The following is a 21,963-nucleotide window of genomic DNA, read 5'->3' as shown; positions in this document are numbered from 1 at the left end:
TTTGATGGTTAGAATTCTAAAAAATTTAGAAAATGATTAAAAATCTTTAATGGCAACCAAAATGAGTTAATTTTCCAATTTCTCGTGCTTCTGGTGCTTCTGGGGCTAATGGAGTCCTAAGCCCAACCACTTTTTGGTCTGAACTTACGCCCAACCCTAAGCATGAAATCCTAAACTGTTTACCTCTTCATTTTTTATTTTTGACTAAGAAACAGAGTTAATAGACTATTACAACTTTGATCAAAATCAAATTTAAAGGAAAATTTATGTCTTCTTTATTTGGTATATCATATTTTTATTAGTATTAAGCATCACATATCACACATGCACATTGAATTAACATAAAAGATTGAAACCCCTACTAGCTCCTTGAGATTGGTCAAACTCAAGCTAAAATCCCAGAGTTTCTTAGCCAAATCTGCATCTTTTGCCTGATTCCCTGCACAACCATATTCAATCACACACACATGATTCTATTTCCAAAAATTAAAATAAAACGATTTGGATCATATTTTAGATCGCTCTCTCTAATAAAAGTGGGGTCCATTAGTATTTGTGGATCCCACCTCTTTAGCCACGCAGTCTACAAATATGGTCTATGTAACATTAGTCTGAAAAAAATCATATGCTACATATGTTGTGGAACGTCAAGAAAGGTACCTGCTGAATAGTTTTACTAATAAATACACTCAGCAGTCAGCACACTTAGAAGACCTGTTTCAAGACAGTGAAAGAGTGAGTTGGTCAGTGACAAACCAGACAAATACTGCAGTGTTAAGAACAATGATTTATGATTTTAAGCTAGTATGAAAAATCATGTATCCATGTAGAAACTGTTGATCATAGTTTTTACTGCACCTATAGAACTAATATATGACACCGGTAAAGTACTACAGAAGATGAAGCTTACAAGGTAAAACGCTATCATTGCGTGTAATACTGGTGGAAATTGCTCCAGGATGAAGAGAATTAGCAGTTATCTCTACCCCTTCTTCCTGTTTAGTTGATGTTTGAAAAAATAACAGCAAGAACTTCACATCAATTCCGAAAGTGTACCAACAACTTATGTGCACATATGCAATATAAAGGTTCAATACCTTCAGACGACTTGTAAGCTCATTAGCATGTAATATGTTAGCAAGCTTTAATTGTCCATAATCATAATATCTATTGTATATGTAATTTATCAGGCAAAAGGGGTAGATTGTTGACATGCATTATTAAATTATATCAGCATGAATAAAAATATTTTCAGCATCTCTCTAATAGAGGTGAGACTCACTTATGAGTATCACCTTCACCTATGTGTATCACTTCTGTTAAAGAGATAATACACAACATGGTCAGTTGAGATAATACAAATAGTAGTACTCAATCGACACAGTCTAAAGACGATTCATCAAAATGATGCTGCCACGGGGTTACCTTGATTCATCATTAATTTTATCAAAACAAATTCCATCACGGTACCCATATTTATGGAATCTTGATGATACATTAACAATGCTCCCCTCTTTATTGCTTTCTTGCGATGTGCTTTTCATGGTCTCCAACAAGAGATTTGTGAGAAGAAAGTGACCTGCACATTGGATGCATGGTTCAAATAACAAATAAATTGATAAAATCAAACTTGTACAAAACCAATATGTACAACAAAAAAAAAATTTCTGCCTCAAACCCTCCTTTCATATACTTTTACAACAAAGAGTTCCATTTTTCAAGTGTCAGTACTCTCGTTGGTTCCTTATCCTAAACATCATCCAACACCAGTAAAAAAAAAAAGGGTTAAATACAAAAATGGTCCATAAACTTTACAATAAATCTCAATTTGGTCTACTCACATAAAAAGTATCAATTTGGTCCACGAACTTTTCAAGTTGTACTAAAGTAGTACAAACGTTAACTTTCATCGAAAAATTTAATGAAAGCTGATTATGTGCATAGCAAGTGACCACATTTTCAGGGGCATAATTTCAGTCTGTTCATCACATTTTCATGTGACCAATTCCGTTAATTTTCAGATAGAAATTAACGTTTGTACTGCTTTGGTACAACTTGGAAAATTTGTAGATCAAATTAACACTTTTTATAGTTAGTGAACCAAATTGAGAATCAGTGTAAAGTTCATAGACCATTTTTGTATTTAACCCAAAAAAAATGTATCCCTCAAAGTCTTTTGCAGCTTAATTTGCATCTCTTCAATACTTTTATGATCACCGTATTTTTCGTCAGTTGCCAAAGCAACCATTTGAGAAACCAATCTTTTAATATTAAAGTTGTCTGAGACGCATACCCACATCTTCAACTCAAAGTCCAATCTTTTAATATTAAAGTTGTCTGAGACGCATACCCACATCTTCAACTCAAAGTTTTCCATTATCTTCTTATCATTATACACTAGTTGAGCTTGTGTATCTCAACTTTGACACCTCTTTCCTGGTAAGCATGGGAAGCAAGCCTTTCCAACAATTTCTATGCAATGTTAAAAGGAAAGGACTCCATATATGGCCTGGTGATTCTAGAGGAAACAGAGGTATGTGCATGTTTCTTTTGGTAAATAGAAATTAAGAAGAGAGAGTTATGCAATGCTTGCAGTATGGTTGCTTAATTTTGATAACTGGGTAAAAAATAGCGATGAACTAATGAAGCAAAATGTGCTAGTGCCCCGCACTAACTTTAATTATAAAAACTTCTTCTTTTCTTTCTTTGGCAGCTAGCATTTAAGCTTTTTCTTTGCTTCAGCAAATTAAAGTAAAAGTTTTCCTTTGTTTTTTTTATTTTTTACTACCAAAAAGTTTTCCTTTGTTGAAATGTGGTTGTGAGCTAGCAAGATATAGCTTGATGAGATATGCTAATCGAGTAGTAATTAGTAATCTTGATGAGATATTCTTATTAATTTTTTGCAATCATGAAATTGTATGGAGTGGTATTTGTTTCAATAGAAAATTAGCATTAAATACCAAATCTCAATAATTTTTTGGTATAGCATGAAGACTATATAATATTTCAATTGAATTACTAAATTTAAATATAGTTTTTTAGATTATGTCACAAATATGTTAGCCCCTTTGATTTGAGCCTTTTTCATTTGACATTTTTGTCCTTTGGCCCACATATGATGGGTGTTAGTTAAAATTTATAAGGTTTTGACAAAATTGCCCTTGAGGCTTTTATATTATCTTGAAAATTTGCTAATGTAGTTTCAACTTCACATTTAGTTGTGACTGTACGACACTCGTAACTTCAAATTTAGTTGTGACTGAACGACAGTCACATCTAAGTTGTGAGACAATCACAGTTAAGTTGTGACTTAATTGAATTTTTTTTAGAGAAATTATACAACAATATAGTATAAATAGATATCAAAATAATACTTTTACTCAAAATAATACATAGTATAGTGGTGTGAGTTGTCTCTTTTAATTTACCAAGATAGTCACAGTTAAGTTGTGACTTGATTGATTTTTCTTTTAATACAATATAGTATAAATTAATGTAATATTTGTGATGTAATATATATATTTTTTTATTGTAGTGGCATGTGATGTAATATTTGTAAATTCTAATATTTTTTATTTTATTATTTTGTTTGACTTTTCAACTAGTACCTAATTTAAAATGCTATTTAATTTTGGTACCTAAACTAAAAAATTATTAAAATTTAGTAGTTAAAATCAAGGAAAAATGTTAGCAAAAGGACTATAAGTATACCCCTATTTTCAGTTCAGGATCCCGATTTCACTTTGATTCAATTAAGGACTATAATTTTTCAAATGACTCAATCAAGTACATTCCGTCATGTCTGTCACATTCACCGTTAAAAACTGGTCACGTGACCCGCACGTGACCAGTTTGCAGGGGCATTTTCGTCTTTTCGTGCACAATTAATTCAGACGTTGCCCATCCCAACCGCCATTTTGTACGAAAATCCAAAAAAGAAAAAGCAAATCTGAAAACCTTCCTTCAGACCGTATCTTATTCCTTCAGACCCATCGCCTTCAACAGAAGCTTTAGGGTTTTAGTTTTCTGGAAGCTTTACGCCTTTACCAGTGCGAATCTGATCCAAGAATATTTGGGAATCATTGCAACTCTGATTGGTTTATTTTGGCGATGGATATAGGCGAATTTCTCAGAGAAAGTGGGGATACCCCGAACTACAGTAAGTGGTCCCGTGGTACTTCGATGAATTGTTTACTCATTCTTTTGGTTTCTTCCATGAAGTACGATTTGAAAAATACCTTTTTTTTATGGATGTTGTTTCTCTGTTGTCTCCTTATATCATAGATTCGATTTCTTTTTTGCCTCTACTGCGTTGACATTTTGGAGTTTTGTTGTGGCTTTTGGCCTTTATGAGTTGTTGGGACCAGTATGTGGAATAAATTAGAGGTGGGTGGCAGTGGGGACTGAGGTGGGTTGGATTAATTGTTGACTTCAATTTCGGTACTTGTCTGCAAAAATAGTACCTTAAACAATAGGATTTATTGACATGCTTAATTAGTAAAATTAATTTACTAATTGCTTAATTAGTAAAATTAATTCAATAATTGCTTAATTAGTGAAATGGTTAGACAAATTCTTAGATAGTCAATGGTGTATTCCATTACTTAATTAATCATTTGGTGTTGTAAAACAGTAAAGGGTTTATGCATAATTAATTAACTATTTTATTCATTACTTAATATGTGCTAAAATAGTAACCTAGTTTGGTTATATGCTTAATATGTATTTGCTATGCAGGTAATCCTGATCACTTTACCTTGGAAATACATCATGGGGGTACCTTGGTGACTTTAAATCCTGAAACAAGTGAGAGCATTTATGAAGGTGGGAAGGTTGTTTGGGCAGACTATTGCAATTTGGACTACATGTCCTTATTTGAATTTGATGGGATTTCAAGGTATTTGGGGTATTTGGTGCCACCATTGTATTATTACAGGCTGGCTGGCTATCCTCCAAACTTTGGATGGGAACCTGTCTTACATGATCAATGTGTGCTGAGGTGTTGCGAACATCAAGTGAATAGGGTTACCTCAGTATATTACGTGACATCCACCCACCAGAATCTAATTCAAAATAATGAACCAGAGCCTGATATTATTGATCTAGAAAAACAGGCTGCTGGATGGGAAGCAGAAGCTGTTGGAGGGGCAGCAGAAGGTGGTGAAGCAGAAGTTGATGGTGGTGAAGCACAAGTTGATGGTGGTGAAGCACAAGTTGAAGCAGATGATAGTGGAAAGGGGCCAGCATGTTCTAAAGAAGTTGAAGCAGATTATAGTGGAAAGAGGCCAGCATGTTCTAACGAAGGTGAGTCATTGTATGATGTTCCAATTGTTACCAGATCAAATGACAAAGGCAAGGCCCCAATGGTAGAAGAAAGTGATGATGAAAAGGCAAAATCAAATTGTGAGGATGATGAGTTATCTAAGGGTTTAAATGGTGATGAAGATGATGAATATGATGAAGATGATGAAGATGATGAAGATGATGAAGACTATCGGTATGTGGATAGTGAATATGACCAGGAGGTTGAGGACGTGAACATTTTTGACTATGTTGACATGGATATTCATAGTGATGATGATTGTGGCAGTTTTGGAGAAGTTCAATCTGATGACATGGGAAATGAGGATGACATATGGAATTGTGATGAGGATGATGCTGTAGACATTGATCACCTCCCTGCCAAGGAAAGGAGACGCAGGAAACTAATGCCAAAATTTACATATTTTAGAAAGGAAACTGACATGCGTGATCCAAAATTCAAGTTGGGGCAGGTCTATGAATCTGTTGAGCTTTTCAGAGCAGCCATTAAGGAGTATTCCATTATCAATCAAAAGGATATCATATTTGCCAAGAATCACAAGTTGATGGTTAGAGCCAAATGTGCTAAGGGATGTCCTTGGCATCTTTATGGCTCATATGATAGGAAGATGCATACTTTTGTTGTGAGAACCTACATTGATGATCATAAGTGCGCACCACCATTATACAATGGGCATGCAAATGCAGTTTGGATGGCAAATAGATATGGGGCTGAGTTTAGAATGAATCCCAATTGGGACATGAAGGCATTTAAGCAAAGAGTCCAGCAGGAATTTAATGTGACAGTGAGTACATCTCAATTCTATAGAGCAAGGCAAATAGCAATGAAGGAGATTAATGGTCATATTGATGACCAATATGCCAAGTTATGGGATTACTTGGAAACCCTTCAGCAGACAAATGAGAACACAACATGTAAGGTCAAAGCAGACTGGGAAGGTGACTCTCCAAGGTTTAGAAGATGCTATATTTGCTTTGGCGCTAGCAAGAGGGGATATTTGGATGGTTGTAGACCTGTAATAGGTCTAGATGGGTGTTTTATAAATGGGCACTACAAGGGACAACTGCTTAGTGCTATTGGTGTTGATGCCAACAATGGCATGTTTCCAATAGCCTATGCAGTTGTTGAGATTGAAAACAGATCCTCCTGGACATGGTTTCTAACCCTGTTGATTGATGATTTGGGGATAGAAAACTCATGGGGGCAGGTGCTTATCTCAGATAAACAAAAGGGTCTTATGGATGCCATCAAAGATCTACTCCCAAATGCAGAGCACAGGAATTGTGTGAAGCACATGGCTGCCAACTTTAGGAAAAAACATCCAGGGTTGTTTATATACAACTTGGTGTTTTCTGCAGCCAAGTCAACAATAAAGCCAAGATTCTTGGCTGAAATGGACAAAATGAGAGATGCAGATTCTGAAGCACATGGTTGGTTTCATGACAAACCACCACAGAATTGGTGTCAAGCGTACTTCAGGACTCATGCCAAGTGTGATCTTATCCTCAACAACCTGTGTGAGTCTTTTAATGCTGCTATACTTACTGCTAGGGACTTGCCTATTCTACACATGCTGGAGAAGATAAGATTGTATGTGATGTTGTTGATGGCTAGAAGGAGGGAGGCTTGTCAAAAGTGGAATCATCCTGTATGTCCAAGGATAAGAGAGATAATCTCTGAGAGGAAGAAAGAGTGCAATGTTTGCATTGTGAGCCATTCTGGTGCAAAAAAATATCAAGTGGATACTGGGAATGACATGTGGTATGCTGTGGATCTTGATACTCGATCATGTTCTTGCAGAAAGTGGGAGGTGAGTGGTATACCTTGCAATCATGCCATGGCTTGTATTTTCAGGCATGGAAAACAAGTTGAGGAATATGTGGATGAGAAATATCTGATAGAGTCCTACATGGCGACTTATGCTCCTATGATTAATCCTTTACCTGGCCCAGACATGTGTTGAGAAGTGGAAAGCCTCCATTGAAGCCTCCTGCATTTAAAACACAGCCAGGTAGGCCAAGGAGAGTAAGGGCTCGAGATGCAAGTGAGCCTAAAGCACCATCAAATCCACATAAATTGAGAAAGTATGATGTTACCATCAAATGCAAGAAGTGTGGCAAGGAAGGCCATAACTCAAGGACATGTGGCAGGCAAAAGATTCCAACGCAGGTGAGTTTATAATTTCTGGTCTTGCACATGGATTCTGCTCTTGTAAATAGATTTGGTGTGTGTACAAAAATTTTAACTTGGTCAAACTCCAGGTGACTAAGGCCCAGAACCCTGAGCAAGCTGTGCAGCCTAAACCTAAGAAGCAGAGGATGAAACAGAGACCAGCCACCCCACCAAGGAGGATGAAAGGAAGCAGCAGGCCAGTATCTTTGAGTCAACCTACTGCCTCTAAAAGCCATGATACCAGCCAAGTTTCCATGTCCCAGCCTGCTACATCATCTCACCAAGTTTCCATGTCTCAGCCAACAAGGAGGTTTAAGTCCCCTGCCAAGAGGAAGACAAGATCCCAAACCAGTCTAGCCACTGAACAGTTCAACATGAAAAAGAAGTCAGCTGCCAAGAAGAAACAGCCATAGGCTATGGGTTTAGTTTAGTTTTTGCAATTGACTTGTTTTGCTTTTGATTTTGTATTAGGGATTGGTGGTCACTGTTTTTGTGGTAAATCACTAACATTAGCAGGTTTTTGTATTAAGAATGGTGGAATGGTGGAATGGTGGTCACTGTTTTTGTGTATTTTGATAGTGGAATGGTGGGACATATTTGTATTAGGAAGGTGAATTGTTTTTGTTATTAAGCAGGTGGATTAGAAGGTGAACTGTTATTAGGGAACCTAAGTAGGAAATATTATTTGATGTCTTTTGCAAGATGTCCAAATTTTCTCATGTGCAAGATGTAAGACATGTTAATGTTAATGTCTTTTGCAACAGTGATTACTTTGTTATTCGTCCATTTTGACAACAATGATTCAACTTATATTTTGGCATGAAATTATTGTAAAATAAGCTTATTTGTCAAAAAGAACATGAACACTTGATTTAATTTCAACTGAATTCAATCCCAAATCTGGAAAATATTCAACTTAATTCCATTACACAACAGATGCCGATATTACATTCATTTACACATAACAAACCCAATATGTGGCTGGTAGAACAACCCCGATTAGGCAAAATACATCACAGGAATTTGCACAATGTCATCATACATTAAAGACACTACTAAAATGATAACTAAAGACTACCCTATGGGCCCTATGGACCAACACCCAACCCATTTTCTTCTTGTTCCCTCCCGAGCATCAGTACAAGAACAAAGAAAACCCATGAAAGAATGATGCAAAGCCACATCTTCTTTAACCTTGATTTCACTCGACCAACTTCTTCTTCCATCAGCCCTTGCTTCCTTAAAAGCCCAGGTATCACCTGCCTCGACCTTTCACACATAGGTGGATCGACCCACCTCCACAGATTGCAACCACCTCTGCCTCTCTGCAATTTTACAAACAGAGGACAGTGAAAAAATGCCCCAACAAAACAAAGGCTAGAAATCCCTAAAGATTGAATATTTGACAATAAAAAATAAGAGAACGCAAGTTGAGGCATCATAATCATACCATGGAACAACACTCAAACCTTCTTCCCGGATTCAAATCGGTCCAAGATGTCCTTATCTGGATGGGTCTTCCACACTGGCAATACATTATACTAATTACCAGGTATGCTCTCAATAATCCACTCAGATGCTTTGTTTGTTTTTTTGGGTTAAATAGCTTATATATAGACCTAGGGTTTCAGATGGGGATTGAGGTTTAATATTGGTGGGAAAGTCTATGTGGATGGCGGGAAATCGAGATTGCGGTTGGGATGGGCAACGTCTGAATTAATTGTGCACGAAAAGACGAAAATGCCCCTGCAAACTGGTCACGTGCGGGTCACGTGACCAGTTTTTAACGGTGAATGTGACAGACATGACGGAATGTACTTGATTGAGTCATTTGAAAAATTATAGTCCTTAATTGAATCAAAGTGAAATCGGAATCCTCAACTGAAAATAGGGGTATACTTATAATCCTTTTGCTAACATTTTCCCTAAAATCAAAGAGTGAAATTTCGCCGAAATTTTCGTTTTTTTGGGGTCCCGAAATTTTATCACATATCCATTAATTTTCGATAATATTTCGGCGAAATTTTGACCCCCCTCCAAGTGTGTTTCTGTGAAATTTCGACGAAATTTGGGCGAAATTTCGTCGAAATTTTGCTGTGATATAGTGATATGGTTGAGAATCCTTTGCTCTTGACACGGTATCCTTCTGTTCTTCAACCACTTCATCTTCTCCAGTTCTTCATCTTAAAAACCCAAATTGGAGAGAGTCAAGAAACCCAAATCGGATGCGCTGCACCGCCGACGAGTTCTGTTCCAGATCAGTTCGTATTTTGTAATCATCCATTTCTTGAGATTTCTGTACATATCATTTCCTTTACTGTTTTCTCTTTGGGTGTCTGCAACCCCAGTTTTAGTCTGTATTCTATAGATAATAACAATATATTTTGGTTTAATAACAATAAGATTTTGTAGCTCAAACCCATAAAAAAAATCGAAACTCTGCGTATTTGGGGTTGGCTTGGTTGGTGGTTCCTTCTTGTTTATGAGCTTTCATGGCGAATGGAGAAGCGCATGGACCTTATTGTTCATGGTATGCGTGTTTTGTCCTTCATGTTCTCTCATTTGGGTATGTCTTATAACTTTATGTTTTCTTTGTTTTTGTTTTTGTTTATTTTTTAAAGTTTTTTTTACCATGTTCTAAGATTTTGTTTTGAGGGTCAGGTTCTGGGTCTTGTGGATTTTGTATGCCCTTGCATTAGTAAAGAATGTAAAACAGTGTGGCATTTTTGTGTATATCTGAAGCAAATTTTTTCTTCTCAGTATCCTTTTTCTAAGCTTTTCTTTTGAGGGTGGGCTTGTGGGTTTTGTGTGTCCGAGCAATAGTGAAGGTATGCATTAGTATGCGAATAGTGAACCAATTTAGAGGATTTTAGTTTTTCAGGGTATGTGTTAATCTTCAGCTTTTTTATATGGCATTCATTCTTCTCTTTATGAATCTCTTTTTTGAATATTTTGGTAATGATCTAAAGCCTCCCCCTTTTTGGCAATTTTGAGAAGTTTGTAGCATCACTCAATATTAGACTATTAGTAATCCTTGGCTATTGTTGACAGAGTTTTAACTTGAGATTAATCTGAAAACTTGGAAAGTGGTATATTGGTTCAGATTGATTGTAAATTCGTAATATAATATAATATTATATTATTAACAGCTTGTGTGGAGAAAGTTAATAAACAATTAGTTAATAATATATATTTTACCCAACAGCCAATACAATGTGTAATATTAGTTAATATATAGGTTACCCAGCCAGTAATCCAGTACCATGTGTAATATTAGATAATAATATATATGTTTTGCTTGTAATATGTTTTAGTCTTTTAGATGAGTTATGCAATATATGTGTAAAATTTGGATAATCTTTTTAAGTCTTTAGAATTTGAATTTAAATTTGAATGATGAATTTGAATTTTCATGTTATTTAAAATATATTTTAAACTATTCATATTTTTATTATTATATATTAATATATATTTTTAATTGCCGTACAAGTTATTGAATATTTATTTAATTCATGATTTAAAATTGTAATATAAATAAATTTGAGGTGCTATTTATATAATTATTAATTAGTGACCCATTTTTTTAACAGTATTTACCACCAGCGCGCATTATATTCACCTTATATCACATAAAATCTACTATATAATTTAGTTTCTTCAATGTTTTTTATCAATGTAGTAGATAATATGTTAAATAAGCATATGGTCAAGTTTCATTCAAAATTTCCGTATTTTGATAGTAATTTCTGTCTTTTTTATCTAATTTTGTCGAAATCGAAATTTTAATCGAAATTTCCACGAAAATTTCCGTCGAAATTTTCATCGAAAATTTCTCCGAAACCGAAATTTTACTCCTTGGTTAAAATCAACGGACCTTTGTTTCAATGAGTTTGGGTCCCCTCTGCATAAAATGGTCAACCAAACTTATTTATCTTTTGACCAATAAAAAACTTATTCATCAAAGTTTTCTCAAAAAAAAAAAAAAATCTTATTCATCAAAGTGGACCGTCTGTAATCCATATTATCTTGTAATTTTTTGTTCTTCTAAAAAAATGAGAGAATAATTAACTTTCTTTGGATTGGGGTCGGGGCCCTCATTGACGTGTGGAGCTTTAATTCCGGGACAGTGAGTTGGTTGGGATGAGCTAACCCACAACCTGACCATGTGCTTCCAAAGATATTTGGAAAACTAACTCAAATTGAAGGCAATTAAAGACTTTTAACCTCTTTTTTAAATTTTTAGAAATTTGATCATCAAGTAGTACTCGAAAAGTGCCCGAACACCCCTCAAGCACTACTCAATAGGGTTCGAGGACTACTCTCGAAGGGTTCGAGCATTTCTCGAAGGGTTCGAGAACTATTCGATGGTTAAAATTCTAAAAAATTTAGAAAATGGTTAAAAATCTTTAATGGCAACCAAAATGAATTAATTTTCCAAATTTCTCGTGCTTCTGGGGCTAATGAAGTCTAAGCCCAACAACTTTTTGGTCTGAACTTACGCCCAACCCTAAGCATGAAATCCTAAACTTTTACCTCTTCATTTTTTATTTTTGACTAAGAAACAGAGTTAATAGACTATTACAACTTGATCAAAATCAAATTTAAAGGAAAATTTATGTCTTCTTTATTTGGTATATCATATTTCTATTAGTATTAAGCATCACATATCACACATGCACATTGAATTAATATAAGAGATTGAAACCCCTACTCCTTGAGATTGGTCAAACTCAAGCTCAAAATCCCAGAGTTTCTCAGCCAAATCTTCATCGTTTGCCTGAGAGCTGGGTTTGGCAATGTTACAGTCCTCAAAGTATTCGCCGCCTACCCCCTTAACTTTTGGATGGAATACCCTCCAAAGCATGTGGTTGCTGCTCCCTGCACAACCATATTCAATCACACACACATGATTCTATTTCCAAAAATTAAAATAAAACGATTTGGATCATATTTTAGATCGCTCTCTCCAATAAAGTGGGGTCCATTAGTATTTGTGGATCCCACCTCTTTAGCCACGCAGTCTACAAATATGGTCTATGTAACATTAGTCTGAAAAAAATCATATGCTACATATGTTGTGGAACGTCAAGAAAGGTACCTGCTGAATAGTTTTACTAATAAATACACTCAGCAGTCAGCACACTTAGAAGACCTGTTTCAAGACAGTGAAAGAGTGAGTTGGTCAGTGACAAACCAGACAAATACTGCAGTGTTAAGAACAATGATTTATGATTTTAAGCTAGTATGAAAAATCATGTATCCATGTAGAAACTGTTGATCATAGTTTTTACTGCACCTATAGAACTAATATATGACACCGGTAAAGTACTACAGAAGATGAAGCTTACAAGGTAAAACGCTATCATTGCGTGTAATACTGGTGGAAATTGCTCCAGGATGAAGAGAATTAGCAGTTATCTCTACCCCTTCTTCCTGTTTAGTTGATGTTTGAAAAAATAACAGCAAGAACTTCACATCAATTCCGAAAGTGTACCAACAACTTATGTGCACATATGCAATATAAAGGTTCAATACCTTCAGACGACTTGTAAGCTCATTAGCATGTAATATGTTAGCAAGCTTTAATTGTCCATAATCATAATATCTATTGTATATGTAATTTATCAGGCAAAAGGGGTAGATTGTTGACATGTATTATTAAATTATATCAGCATGAATAAAAATATTTTCAGCTCTCTCTAATAGAGGTGAGACTCACTTATGAGTATCACTTTCACCTATGTGTAGCACTTCTGTTAAAGAGATAATACACAACATGATCAGTTGAGATAGTACAAATAGCAGTATTCAATCGACACAGTCTTAAAACGATTCATCAAAATGATGCTGCCACGGGGTTACCTTCATGCATCATTAATTTTATCAAAACAAATTCCATCACGGTACCCATATTTTTGGAATCTTGATGACACATTAACAATGCTCCCCTCTTTATTGCTTTCTTGCGATGTGCTTTTCATGGTCACCAGCAAGAGATTTGTGAGAAGAAAGTGACCTGCACATTGGATGGTTCAAATAACAAATAAATTGATAAAATCAAACTTGTACAAAACCAATATGTTGGCTGACATGATAAACTAAAAGCCAATTGTTAGTAACAAACCTAAATGGTTAGTTGCAAAACTGGATCGAGTTCTATGCTGTCTTGAGAAAGTTTGAATGGAGATGCCCTTACCCCTGCATTGTTACTTCCAACAAAGAAGAGCATATGTTACTTCTTATTGTCATAGTATAAAATTAAATAAACGAGTGTCAGCTCTGTCTATATGAGTTCCCACTGCAATGCATGCATTTATGAGGGTGAGAGCACTCTCAAACGTATTAGCTTGATACACATTGTTAACCAATTCTGCAACAACTTAAGCTTTTGCAGTTCAGTGGTTGTCTAGCATGGTATTGTAACTCTAGTTTCCCAAGGTTTTGCGTTCAAAAGTTTCAACCTCGTCCCCACTTATAACTTATCATGTTAACTTGCAGGATGGTCCAAGTTTAATCCACTTTAGACTCTTTTGGTATGTTATATTGGACGGTACGGGAATGAACTAAAGTATACTAAACTGTATTGGACTAGATTGTATTATACAGTGCGGAGTTTCTAGGGCAGTGTCGTATATTTTAGATCCATGCCTCTGCAAAGGAAGAATAAATACACTCCAATCCAGTGGATGTTCAATGGAAGGCCCAAGGCATTATAGTCTGCTGCAAATTTTCTTACAGATGCCAATGAACTGAGGTCTAACTCCATGACATCAATTTTGGCATTGGGGATTTCTTTAAGGTTTGCTTCTTTGACATTTGTCCCAGCCTCCATGTTCCTTACTGCCATAACTACATGGACACCACGCAATGCAAGAACACGCGATGTCTCTACTCCAATACCACTCGAGGCTCCTGAAATTAAGCAAAATTCATACACTGAAATGTTTAACAACACCATACATTGAGAAAACAGAGGAAGCAATTTAAGACCATATTGGTAGTCATATGTGTTACATAATAGGAGGAATAAAGTTGAAGGGTGTATCCCAGAAGAGATGTTGTAACACGAATTCTCCAAATAGCTAAACTAAGAAAATAATGGGTCCTATAAACACAAGAAAAACCTTCGGAGGTATGGTGACACCAGTGTGGTGTCGGCTAAAGGCTCTCCGACGGTCAAGTTAGTAAGCAAGATCAATATCAACTCAAAGCAGTGGGCTTAGAGCTCTAGAATTACGTACTTTTGAATGATCTTTTGAGCGTTTATAGGGGATGATTTAATTTCTATGGCCTTAGGATTGTAAGTTGGTTTGACTTGTAATCACCGGGAAGTATAATCCATATTGGATTGAACTCCTATACTTAAATCCTTATTTGGAGAGAATTCAAGCCATTTAATTAGTTTGAGAGTTGGTTTCCTAGTAGAGCATAGACTTCTTAGGTCTCTTTAATCATGACTTGTATGGTAATATCTCCGTGAGCTTACAATTGGAAGCATCCGCGAGTTTGGATAAGAACATGAACCCATCCGCGAGCTTAAAGGGATCCATGGGTTCAGATGGTTCCATAGACTGGGTGTATCCACCCATTTGGAAGCATCCGGCCCTCCTAGATGTATGTGGAGATTGTTCCCTTTGTTCTGTGCTCAATGGGTCCTCCAATTTATGGCGTTTATACCCCCGACGTTGTTGATGAGGGCGCCTTATCCATAGGACCCTTTTAGACTTTCACAAGCATAGGTCCTATTCTTTGAGCCAAGGCATCCCTTTTGTTATAGTTGATAGAACCTTGTCTATAGGTCCTATTATATTTATAAGAGCATAGGTCTCATTAGATTAATAAGAGCATAGGTCCCATCATCTAAGTCAAGGCATCCCACCTTCATGTAATGTCTAGGGGCCTTATGCCTTTCTCTTTTTTTTCTTTTTTTTTCCGAACCCACTCCAAATGTGTGACATAAGTCCCATGTAGAATTTATCCATGGTCTCACAAGAGACATATGAGTGTAACACAAAAAGAACTTATAAAAGACAAGGAACCACCTTGATTTTCTTTAGATTCTAGAATTTCATATGATCATCCAAGAAAAAAAAAAAAAAATCACCTCAATAAGAAAACCCATTGCTGCTAACTATGCATATATCACTCCAAATCACTGAACTTCTATTTTCATTTTCTCATTCTTACAGTTACATGGGAAAATGCTCCAATGAATCCTTTATCAATTTATTTGTCTAAATCCTTGTGATGCTGGGTTCTTATTCTCTTTGTTTTGATACATAAGCTAGCTCATCTTAGACAAAGAAATGAAAGACGTAGCAAAGCATTAATATCATATGAACAATTGTATGTTTACCGAAGGTTAAAATAGGTTATGACCTGTAACAATGGCAGTAAGAGCAGTTCCATCAATCCCTTGGGTAACTTCCTCTGCTGTGGAAGAGGCAGAGAACCCAGATGCTCCTTTCTTGATAAATAACCCCATTAATTTTACAGATGGTAATTATGAAGTTACAACATAGAGAATGCAAACCAAACCAACTCAGAAAATGCTAACTTAACCAACATAACATAGTAAGTTTCATTCTTAAAATATTAGCAACGAGAGCGACTGCCAATGCCAAGACAACTAGACAAGGCCATTTGCCAAATTCAAAATTTAAATGCATTGCTCCAAAAGTTATAAATGCAATATATATTTCTTTGGAAGCATGACCCATGTTTTTTTTACTAAAAATAAATCATCAGCAAGGTTGAAAAAAGCCATTAAAAAAAAAATCAATAATACGTTTTGAAATATAGGGGGACCAAGTTTACCTTGGACTTAATATAATGTTGTAAAAGCATTTAGAGGGACCAAACATAATTTTTAAAGCCATGCATCCTATACAACTTATAACTAGGATGGCCATTTTACCTGTGGGTTTGGGTACCCGCGGGTACCTACTCTATTGGGGTAGTGTGGGTATAGGTAATTGGGTAATAGGACGGGTATGGGTATACATGTTAATACCCGTATAAAAAATGGGCGGGTATGGATAATACTCGTGGTTTACCCAAACCCTCTATTTAAATTTTTTTTTTTTATCATTAAATTCAAGTATAATGAACCTGAAATTTAAATTTAAATTGCAATTAAACTAATGAATGAAAAAAAAAAAAAAAAAAAGGAAAACGGAAAAAACATATGGATCAATTAAACTAAAAAACGTAAATTAATTGATCAATTTTTTTTTGCTCGAAAACTAATAGATCAATTAAACTATTGCAATATTTGATATATTGCAACATGATTGAAGTAGGGAGCGGAGTCTGGCCAAAAAAAATAAGAAGTAGGGAGCAGAGGGAGGAGAGAGGAGAGAGAGAGAGATATATATATACGTTATATAATTGTAATTGTTCATAATAATATGTAACTATGTACTGTAAGAGTGGCAAAAAAAAACTATGTAATGTAAGAGCTTATCTTTAAAATAGAAAAAAAAAAAAAACTAAAAAAAAAAAAAAAAACTAAAATCAGGACCAAAAAAAAAACAAAAATGGTGGGTTTTTGGGTTGGGTTTGGGTAACCCATTACTTTGGTGGGGCGGGTAAGGATAATACCCATTATACTATGGGGTGGATTACGTGGGTATGGATTTGATAAATTTTTCACTTAAATAGGTTTGGTTTTGTGGGTATCTGCCTGTTGGGTTAAATGGTCATCCCTACTTATAACGCAACAATGAGTTTATCTTATATGTGCGATTTACAGGTAATTAGACATATCCTAGGTTACTTAAAGGCCAAATACCAGTTAAGGAAATGGATCGTGGGGTTTCTCTCCTCATCCAATAGAAAAAAGTATAGATCTTGATACTAGTTTTTATACAAGAACTGGAATGGTGGACAGCTTGGTCTCATTACTTTCAAAAGAGCAATTGAGCATCTTAGAATTGAGTCATTCTAGTGTACCAAGAACCTTATGACTGAGCAAAAGAACAACAAATCGATAACAATTTTTGTACGTAAGGTGCAAAAATGCAAATGTAATAAAAGTATTTCAATAATGGTATCTAAGAAAAAATACTGGCCCAGTACGGTAGAACAATCCCTTGAATTACATTGTCACGGCCTATTTTAAAACAATACATTCTTCTGCATTCTGCTAGTAAACAAGCGGGACACCATGGTTATAACAGTTTTTAATTTACATGGTCATACAACGTTGTAGCTTCATCTCAAACCGGTAAAAGGCACATTGAACTACAATTTACAAGTCTGACCAATGTATTGTTTATATTATACCATAATGTTTATTTGTTTATCCATAAATCCCAATTACTTTGGATCTGTCAGGCTCAAGCTGAAATCCCACAGCTTCTTTGCCAATTCTGCATCTTTAGCCTGAGAGGTCGGATTGGCTTCATTGCTGTCCATAAAATAATTGCCGCTGACACCCTTAACTTGTGGATGCAATGCCACATAGCATTGAGTTGCTGCTCCCTGAAGTTATGTCCAATATATAAAAAGACAAGTAAATTGCAGTGAAGCTGCTTGAGCATATCTTATTAGGGTTCAAAGATAAACATACCTGAGGAACATTTTTAAGCACAAATCTGCCAAACATATTGGCAACGACTGCATTAAGCCATAACAATGAAGATGTTAATATGAATCCAGACAAATACAGGAGATGATGAAAGTTTAGGGAAGATGGTTATAAACACAGGATGAAGATCTTAATATTACTCAGTTGATTATATCATAGTGTATTACTTGGAAGTTGGAACATGTCATTAAATGCTTCTAAATGATGCTAAATATTAGCATATATGTACTCAGAGTGAACTGATATGGTAGTATAGAAGAGTTGTAGATCCTTGCCTTATATTAGGTCATTTTGTTATAACCTTGTCAATAGTGACATAAGATACAATTCACCCCACCCCCCAAACAAGATATACAAAACTATTTAATAATAACAATTTTACAGACAACTTAGAATGCATGACCTTATTACCCATCCCAAAAAAATGAGCATATTTGTCATGTGGACCCAACAACTACATGTTTAAGCATAGCTTGAAGAACATTACTACATATTTGTCAATGGTTCAAAACTTTACCATTAATATAACTGTGGTAGCGCAAAAGATTGGTAAGAATTGATCCAGGATGAAGGGAATTAGCAGTTATGTTAACACCTTCTGCCTGTTAAACAAGACATTTTAAAAGATTAAAAAAAAAAAATAGAAACACCAACAGCAGATTAGAATTTCCCTTGCATGATGACATGGCTTGTTTGGAAGTATGAACTGCAGGACTGCTTATGAATGTTGAAAACACCAATGATGTAAAGGCTAATACCTTATGCTCTTTTTAACTTTTGCTTTTTGAAGATAGGAAGAATAACAATCAACAATGTTTGCAACTACCATGACTTTTAGTGGTGGTCCTCAAATTACAAAGTCATTCAAGTGTAGATGTCTTTGGGGGAAAAAAAAAATACTTGCATACTGAAACTACCCTGTGACTCTTTTCTCTTCTATTGACCAAAAGAGACATGAACAGAGCCCCAGGGCCCTGCACATGCTCAATTATTTAATTTTCTCTGTCACAGGAACTTGATACATTAATAACCAAAAGTCCTCTTTAGATTATTATTTATTAACCAAGAAAATCTATGATCACATAAAATTGATTTATATCACTAAATTCATTGGTAATCAAATTGATGATCTTATATGAATCGAGTACCTTCAAGTGCTTTGCAAGCTCATTAGAATGCAATATGTTGGCTAGCTTTGATTGCCCATAAGCAAACATTTGGTTGTATCTGTAAATTTTCAAGAAAAACAAAGGCAGAGTGAAGAAACAATATTATTTGAAAAAATTCAATACATCATGTGGACATGTCAAACCATAAAATTATATATCACTGCACTATGGTAGCCACACTTAGTGATAAAATTCATCAGGTGGTCCTGTCAGACTGTTACCCTGATTCATCATTGATCCTATCAAAACGAATCCCTTCGCGATATGCAAATCGATGACCCTCTGATGACACATTCACAATCCTTCCCTCTTTGTTGCTTTCACTTGCTGTCTTTTTCATGGTCTCTAATAGAAGGTTTGTCAAAAGAAAATGGCCTGTAAAATAGTGGTAAGAACTCTAAGATTCCAGTTTATAAAGACAACATGACAGGGCATTTCAAATCACTAGAATTTTTCTAAAGAGAAATAGAAACCTTATTCAAGGTCACAAACTTGAGTAAAGTTGAATTATCTCTCTCTGAAAACTGAAGTTATTCAGATCCTAATACTGCAATCTAACTATTTCAGATTTCTTGAAACAAGAACAGAAAATTGGGAATGCCAAATAACTAAAACTTTCCTATCTCAGATTTGTCAACCCTACTTCCTCATTCAAAAGTTCTTAAAATTTAGATACCTATATGGTTGGTTGCAAACTGCATTTCGATGTTGTCTTGGGAAAGCATGAATGGAGTTGCCATAACCCCTGCATTATTACTTCAAACAGAGAGAAGAAATTATAACTCTTTAATGTTAATTTAAAATTAATATTGTCTTAAAATACAAACTTTCTTTTTGTCTTTCCTTATTCCCTTTTTCCCCCGCTCTTAGAGTCTTACGACCAAAAACAATTTCAAAACAGAGAACAAAAGTGGCAATAACAACCATATGGTCATAATGACACACAAACATGCGTGTGTGCAACACACTCAGATGAATGCAAGCACATGTATCCACTGATGCATTGACATTTGACAACTAGAGAAGAGAGATTCAAATAACTATAAGAAAATGTAACATAAATAATTATACTTGTCCAATTTAGATTTCTTACATCAAAATATTCAATGGAAGACCAGATGAGTTATAATCCGATGCAAATTTTCTTACAGATGCCGTTGAGCTGAGATCTAGTTCCATCACATCGATGATGGCAGTGGGGTTTTCCTTAAGTATTGCCTCTTTGACATCCCTACCCGCATCTGTATTCCTTACTGCCATGATGACATGAACACCACACAATGCTAGAACACGTGTTGTCTCCACACCAAGACCACTTGATGCTCCTGAAATCAAATCTATGCGTAAGAACTGAAAAAGGCCAAATGTACAAATTTCACCAATTGCTAAGACAAAAGTAAAGAAGTCAATCATAAAGACTTACTCAAGCATCACTGCCATCACATATTTATTTCTTTCATCCAATTTAATTACTCTAAACACTCAAACACCCATGATTTACATAAATATATAATCGAAAGAGCACCAATATTATAGCCTTTGCAGACCTCGTTCCTTGCTCTCACAACTACATCTTACCGAGCTTTGAATTATATCGTATCCCAAAACTCAGTAACGATCACCAACAACAAGAAAAGACACTTTAACTTTACATTGCATCTAGAACATCAACTAATCCTAAACCTCGGCCCCTTCAATCAAAAAAACCAACCAATGAAATAAAATTAACCATGAGAGAAAACTAGAATACCCTTTGGTTGCTCAATTGTCGTTGTAAAATAAAAGACAACTAAAAAAGAAAACTTCTTCCTTCTTTCCCAGTAAGTCTCCCATCAACCAAACATATTATGGAATAGAAAATGACAGGGACTGACCAACAAAAGAAAAACTCAGCTGTAGCCAAAAAAAAAAATACCCAGATGAAAAGAAAAAGGAAGAAGAAGACCTGTAACAATTGCAGTGAGACCAGTTCCATCAATCCCTTGAGTGACTTCCTCAGCTGTAGAACGGTATGAAAACCCAGATGGCCCTTTTCTCCCAAATATCCACATGGTTTCAGATTTTGGTCAGACGATACCAACCAACCCAGAATCAAATCCAAGCAATTTCACAGAGCTACAGGTCCAAAACCCAACACAGTAATCACAACCAGCAGTATCAGTTTAGTACTATGTAATTGTGGTAATGTATGTTGCAGTTTTTATAGGGGGTATCAGGTATGTGATGACTTCTCGCGGCTTTGATCATACAGACATTCTAGGCATTAGAGTCATTTAAGTAGTGGATTGACCCCCCACTAAGACGAAAACTTACTCCACTAACACACTCTGGTAGACCCCGCTAGCGTGAGAACCGTTGGATATGCGTGTATAATATGAATGTGATTAACTTGATAAGATGGGATCTGGATCCTCTAATTAATTGATTAATTGGTATGATCTGTACTGTAATTTGTAAATATGTGACGTGGACGCATTTTTTTACTTTTGGATTTGACCAGTGGGTTTGCTTTTCTCATTTTTAGAACATAAATTCTGCACCATTAGATTTTGATGTATAATATGCTGTGTTTATACTGTAGCCGGGATCATGAAATGATTTATTGATTAATGCATATGATTTAAGATGGTTAAGCGTTGATTAGGAGTTTGATAAGATTGTTATGGGTTGATTAGGAGTTCAACCACAAAAGGAATGAAATTTGCACT

General features: G+C 35.4%; 1 protein-coding gene and 1 pseudogene across 1 annotated transcript; both read right to left on the bottom strand.

Annotated features, from left to right (window-relative positions):
• Positions 1–311: 311 nt before the first annotated feature.
• On the bottom strand, positions 312–15,980 carry LOC147274056 (short-chain dehydrogenase TIC 32, chloroplastic-like; annotated as a pseudogene).
• Positions 15,981–17,531: 1,551 nt separating this feature from the next.
• LOC147274055 (short-chain dehydrogenase TIC 32, chloroplastic-like) lies at positions 17,532–21,525 on the bottom strand. The gene is made up of 8 exons (XM_086255925.1): positions 21,201–21,525; positions 20,349–20,580; positions 19,932–20,011; positions 19,477–19,630; positions 19,235–19,313; positions 18,604–18,688; positions 18,069–18,115; positions 17,532–17,980 (listed from the first exon to the last, which is right to left on the bottom strand). The coding sequence occupies exons 1-8, from the start codon at positions 21,304–21,306 to the stop codon at positions 17,816–17,818; spliced, it is 948 nt and encodes a 315-aa protein (XP_086112051.1). The 5' UTR covers positions 21,307–21,525; the 3' UTR covers positions 17,532–17,815.
• Positions 21,526–21,963: the final 438 nt, after the last annotated feature.

The sequence above is a fragment of the Dryas octopetala genome, chromosome 9, assembly GCF_963921425.1.
Source record: "Dryas octopetala chromosome 9, drDryOcto1.1, whole genome shotgun sequence".
Classification (NCBI taxonomy): domain Eukaryota; kingdom Viridiplantae; phylum Streptophyta; class Magnoliopsida; order Rosales; family Rosaceae; genus Dryas; species Dryas octopetala.
Note: the sequence above shows the minus strand (reverse complement) of the source record. Positions and strands in the feature narration are given on the sequence as shown.

Excerpts from the sequence above, each read along its gene's own strand:
- LOC147274055 (XM_086255925.1), bottom strand. The coding sequence starts at position 21,306 with ATGTGGATATTTGGGAGAAAAGGGCCATCTGGGTTTTCATACCGTTCT. Across the intron at positions 19,631-19,931 it reads GTTTGCAACCAACCATATAG|GCCATTTTCTTTTGACAAAC; the intron begins GTATCTAAATTT and ends ACTATTTTACAG. Across the intron at positions 18,689-19,234 it reads AGCTTGCAAAGCACTTGAAG|GCAGAAGGTGTTAACATAAC; the intron begins GTACTCGATTCA and ends CTTGTTTAACAG.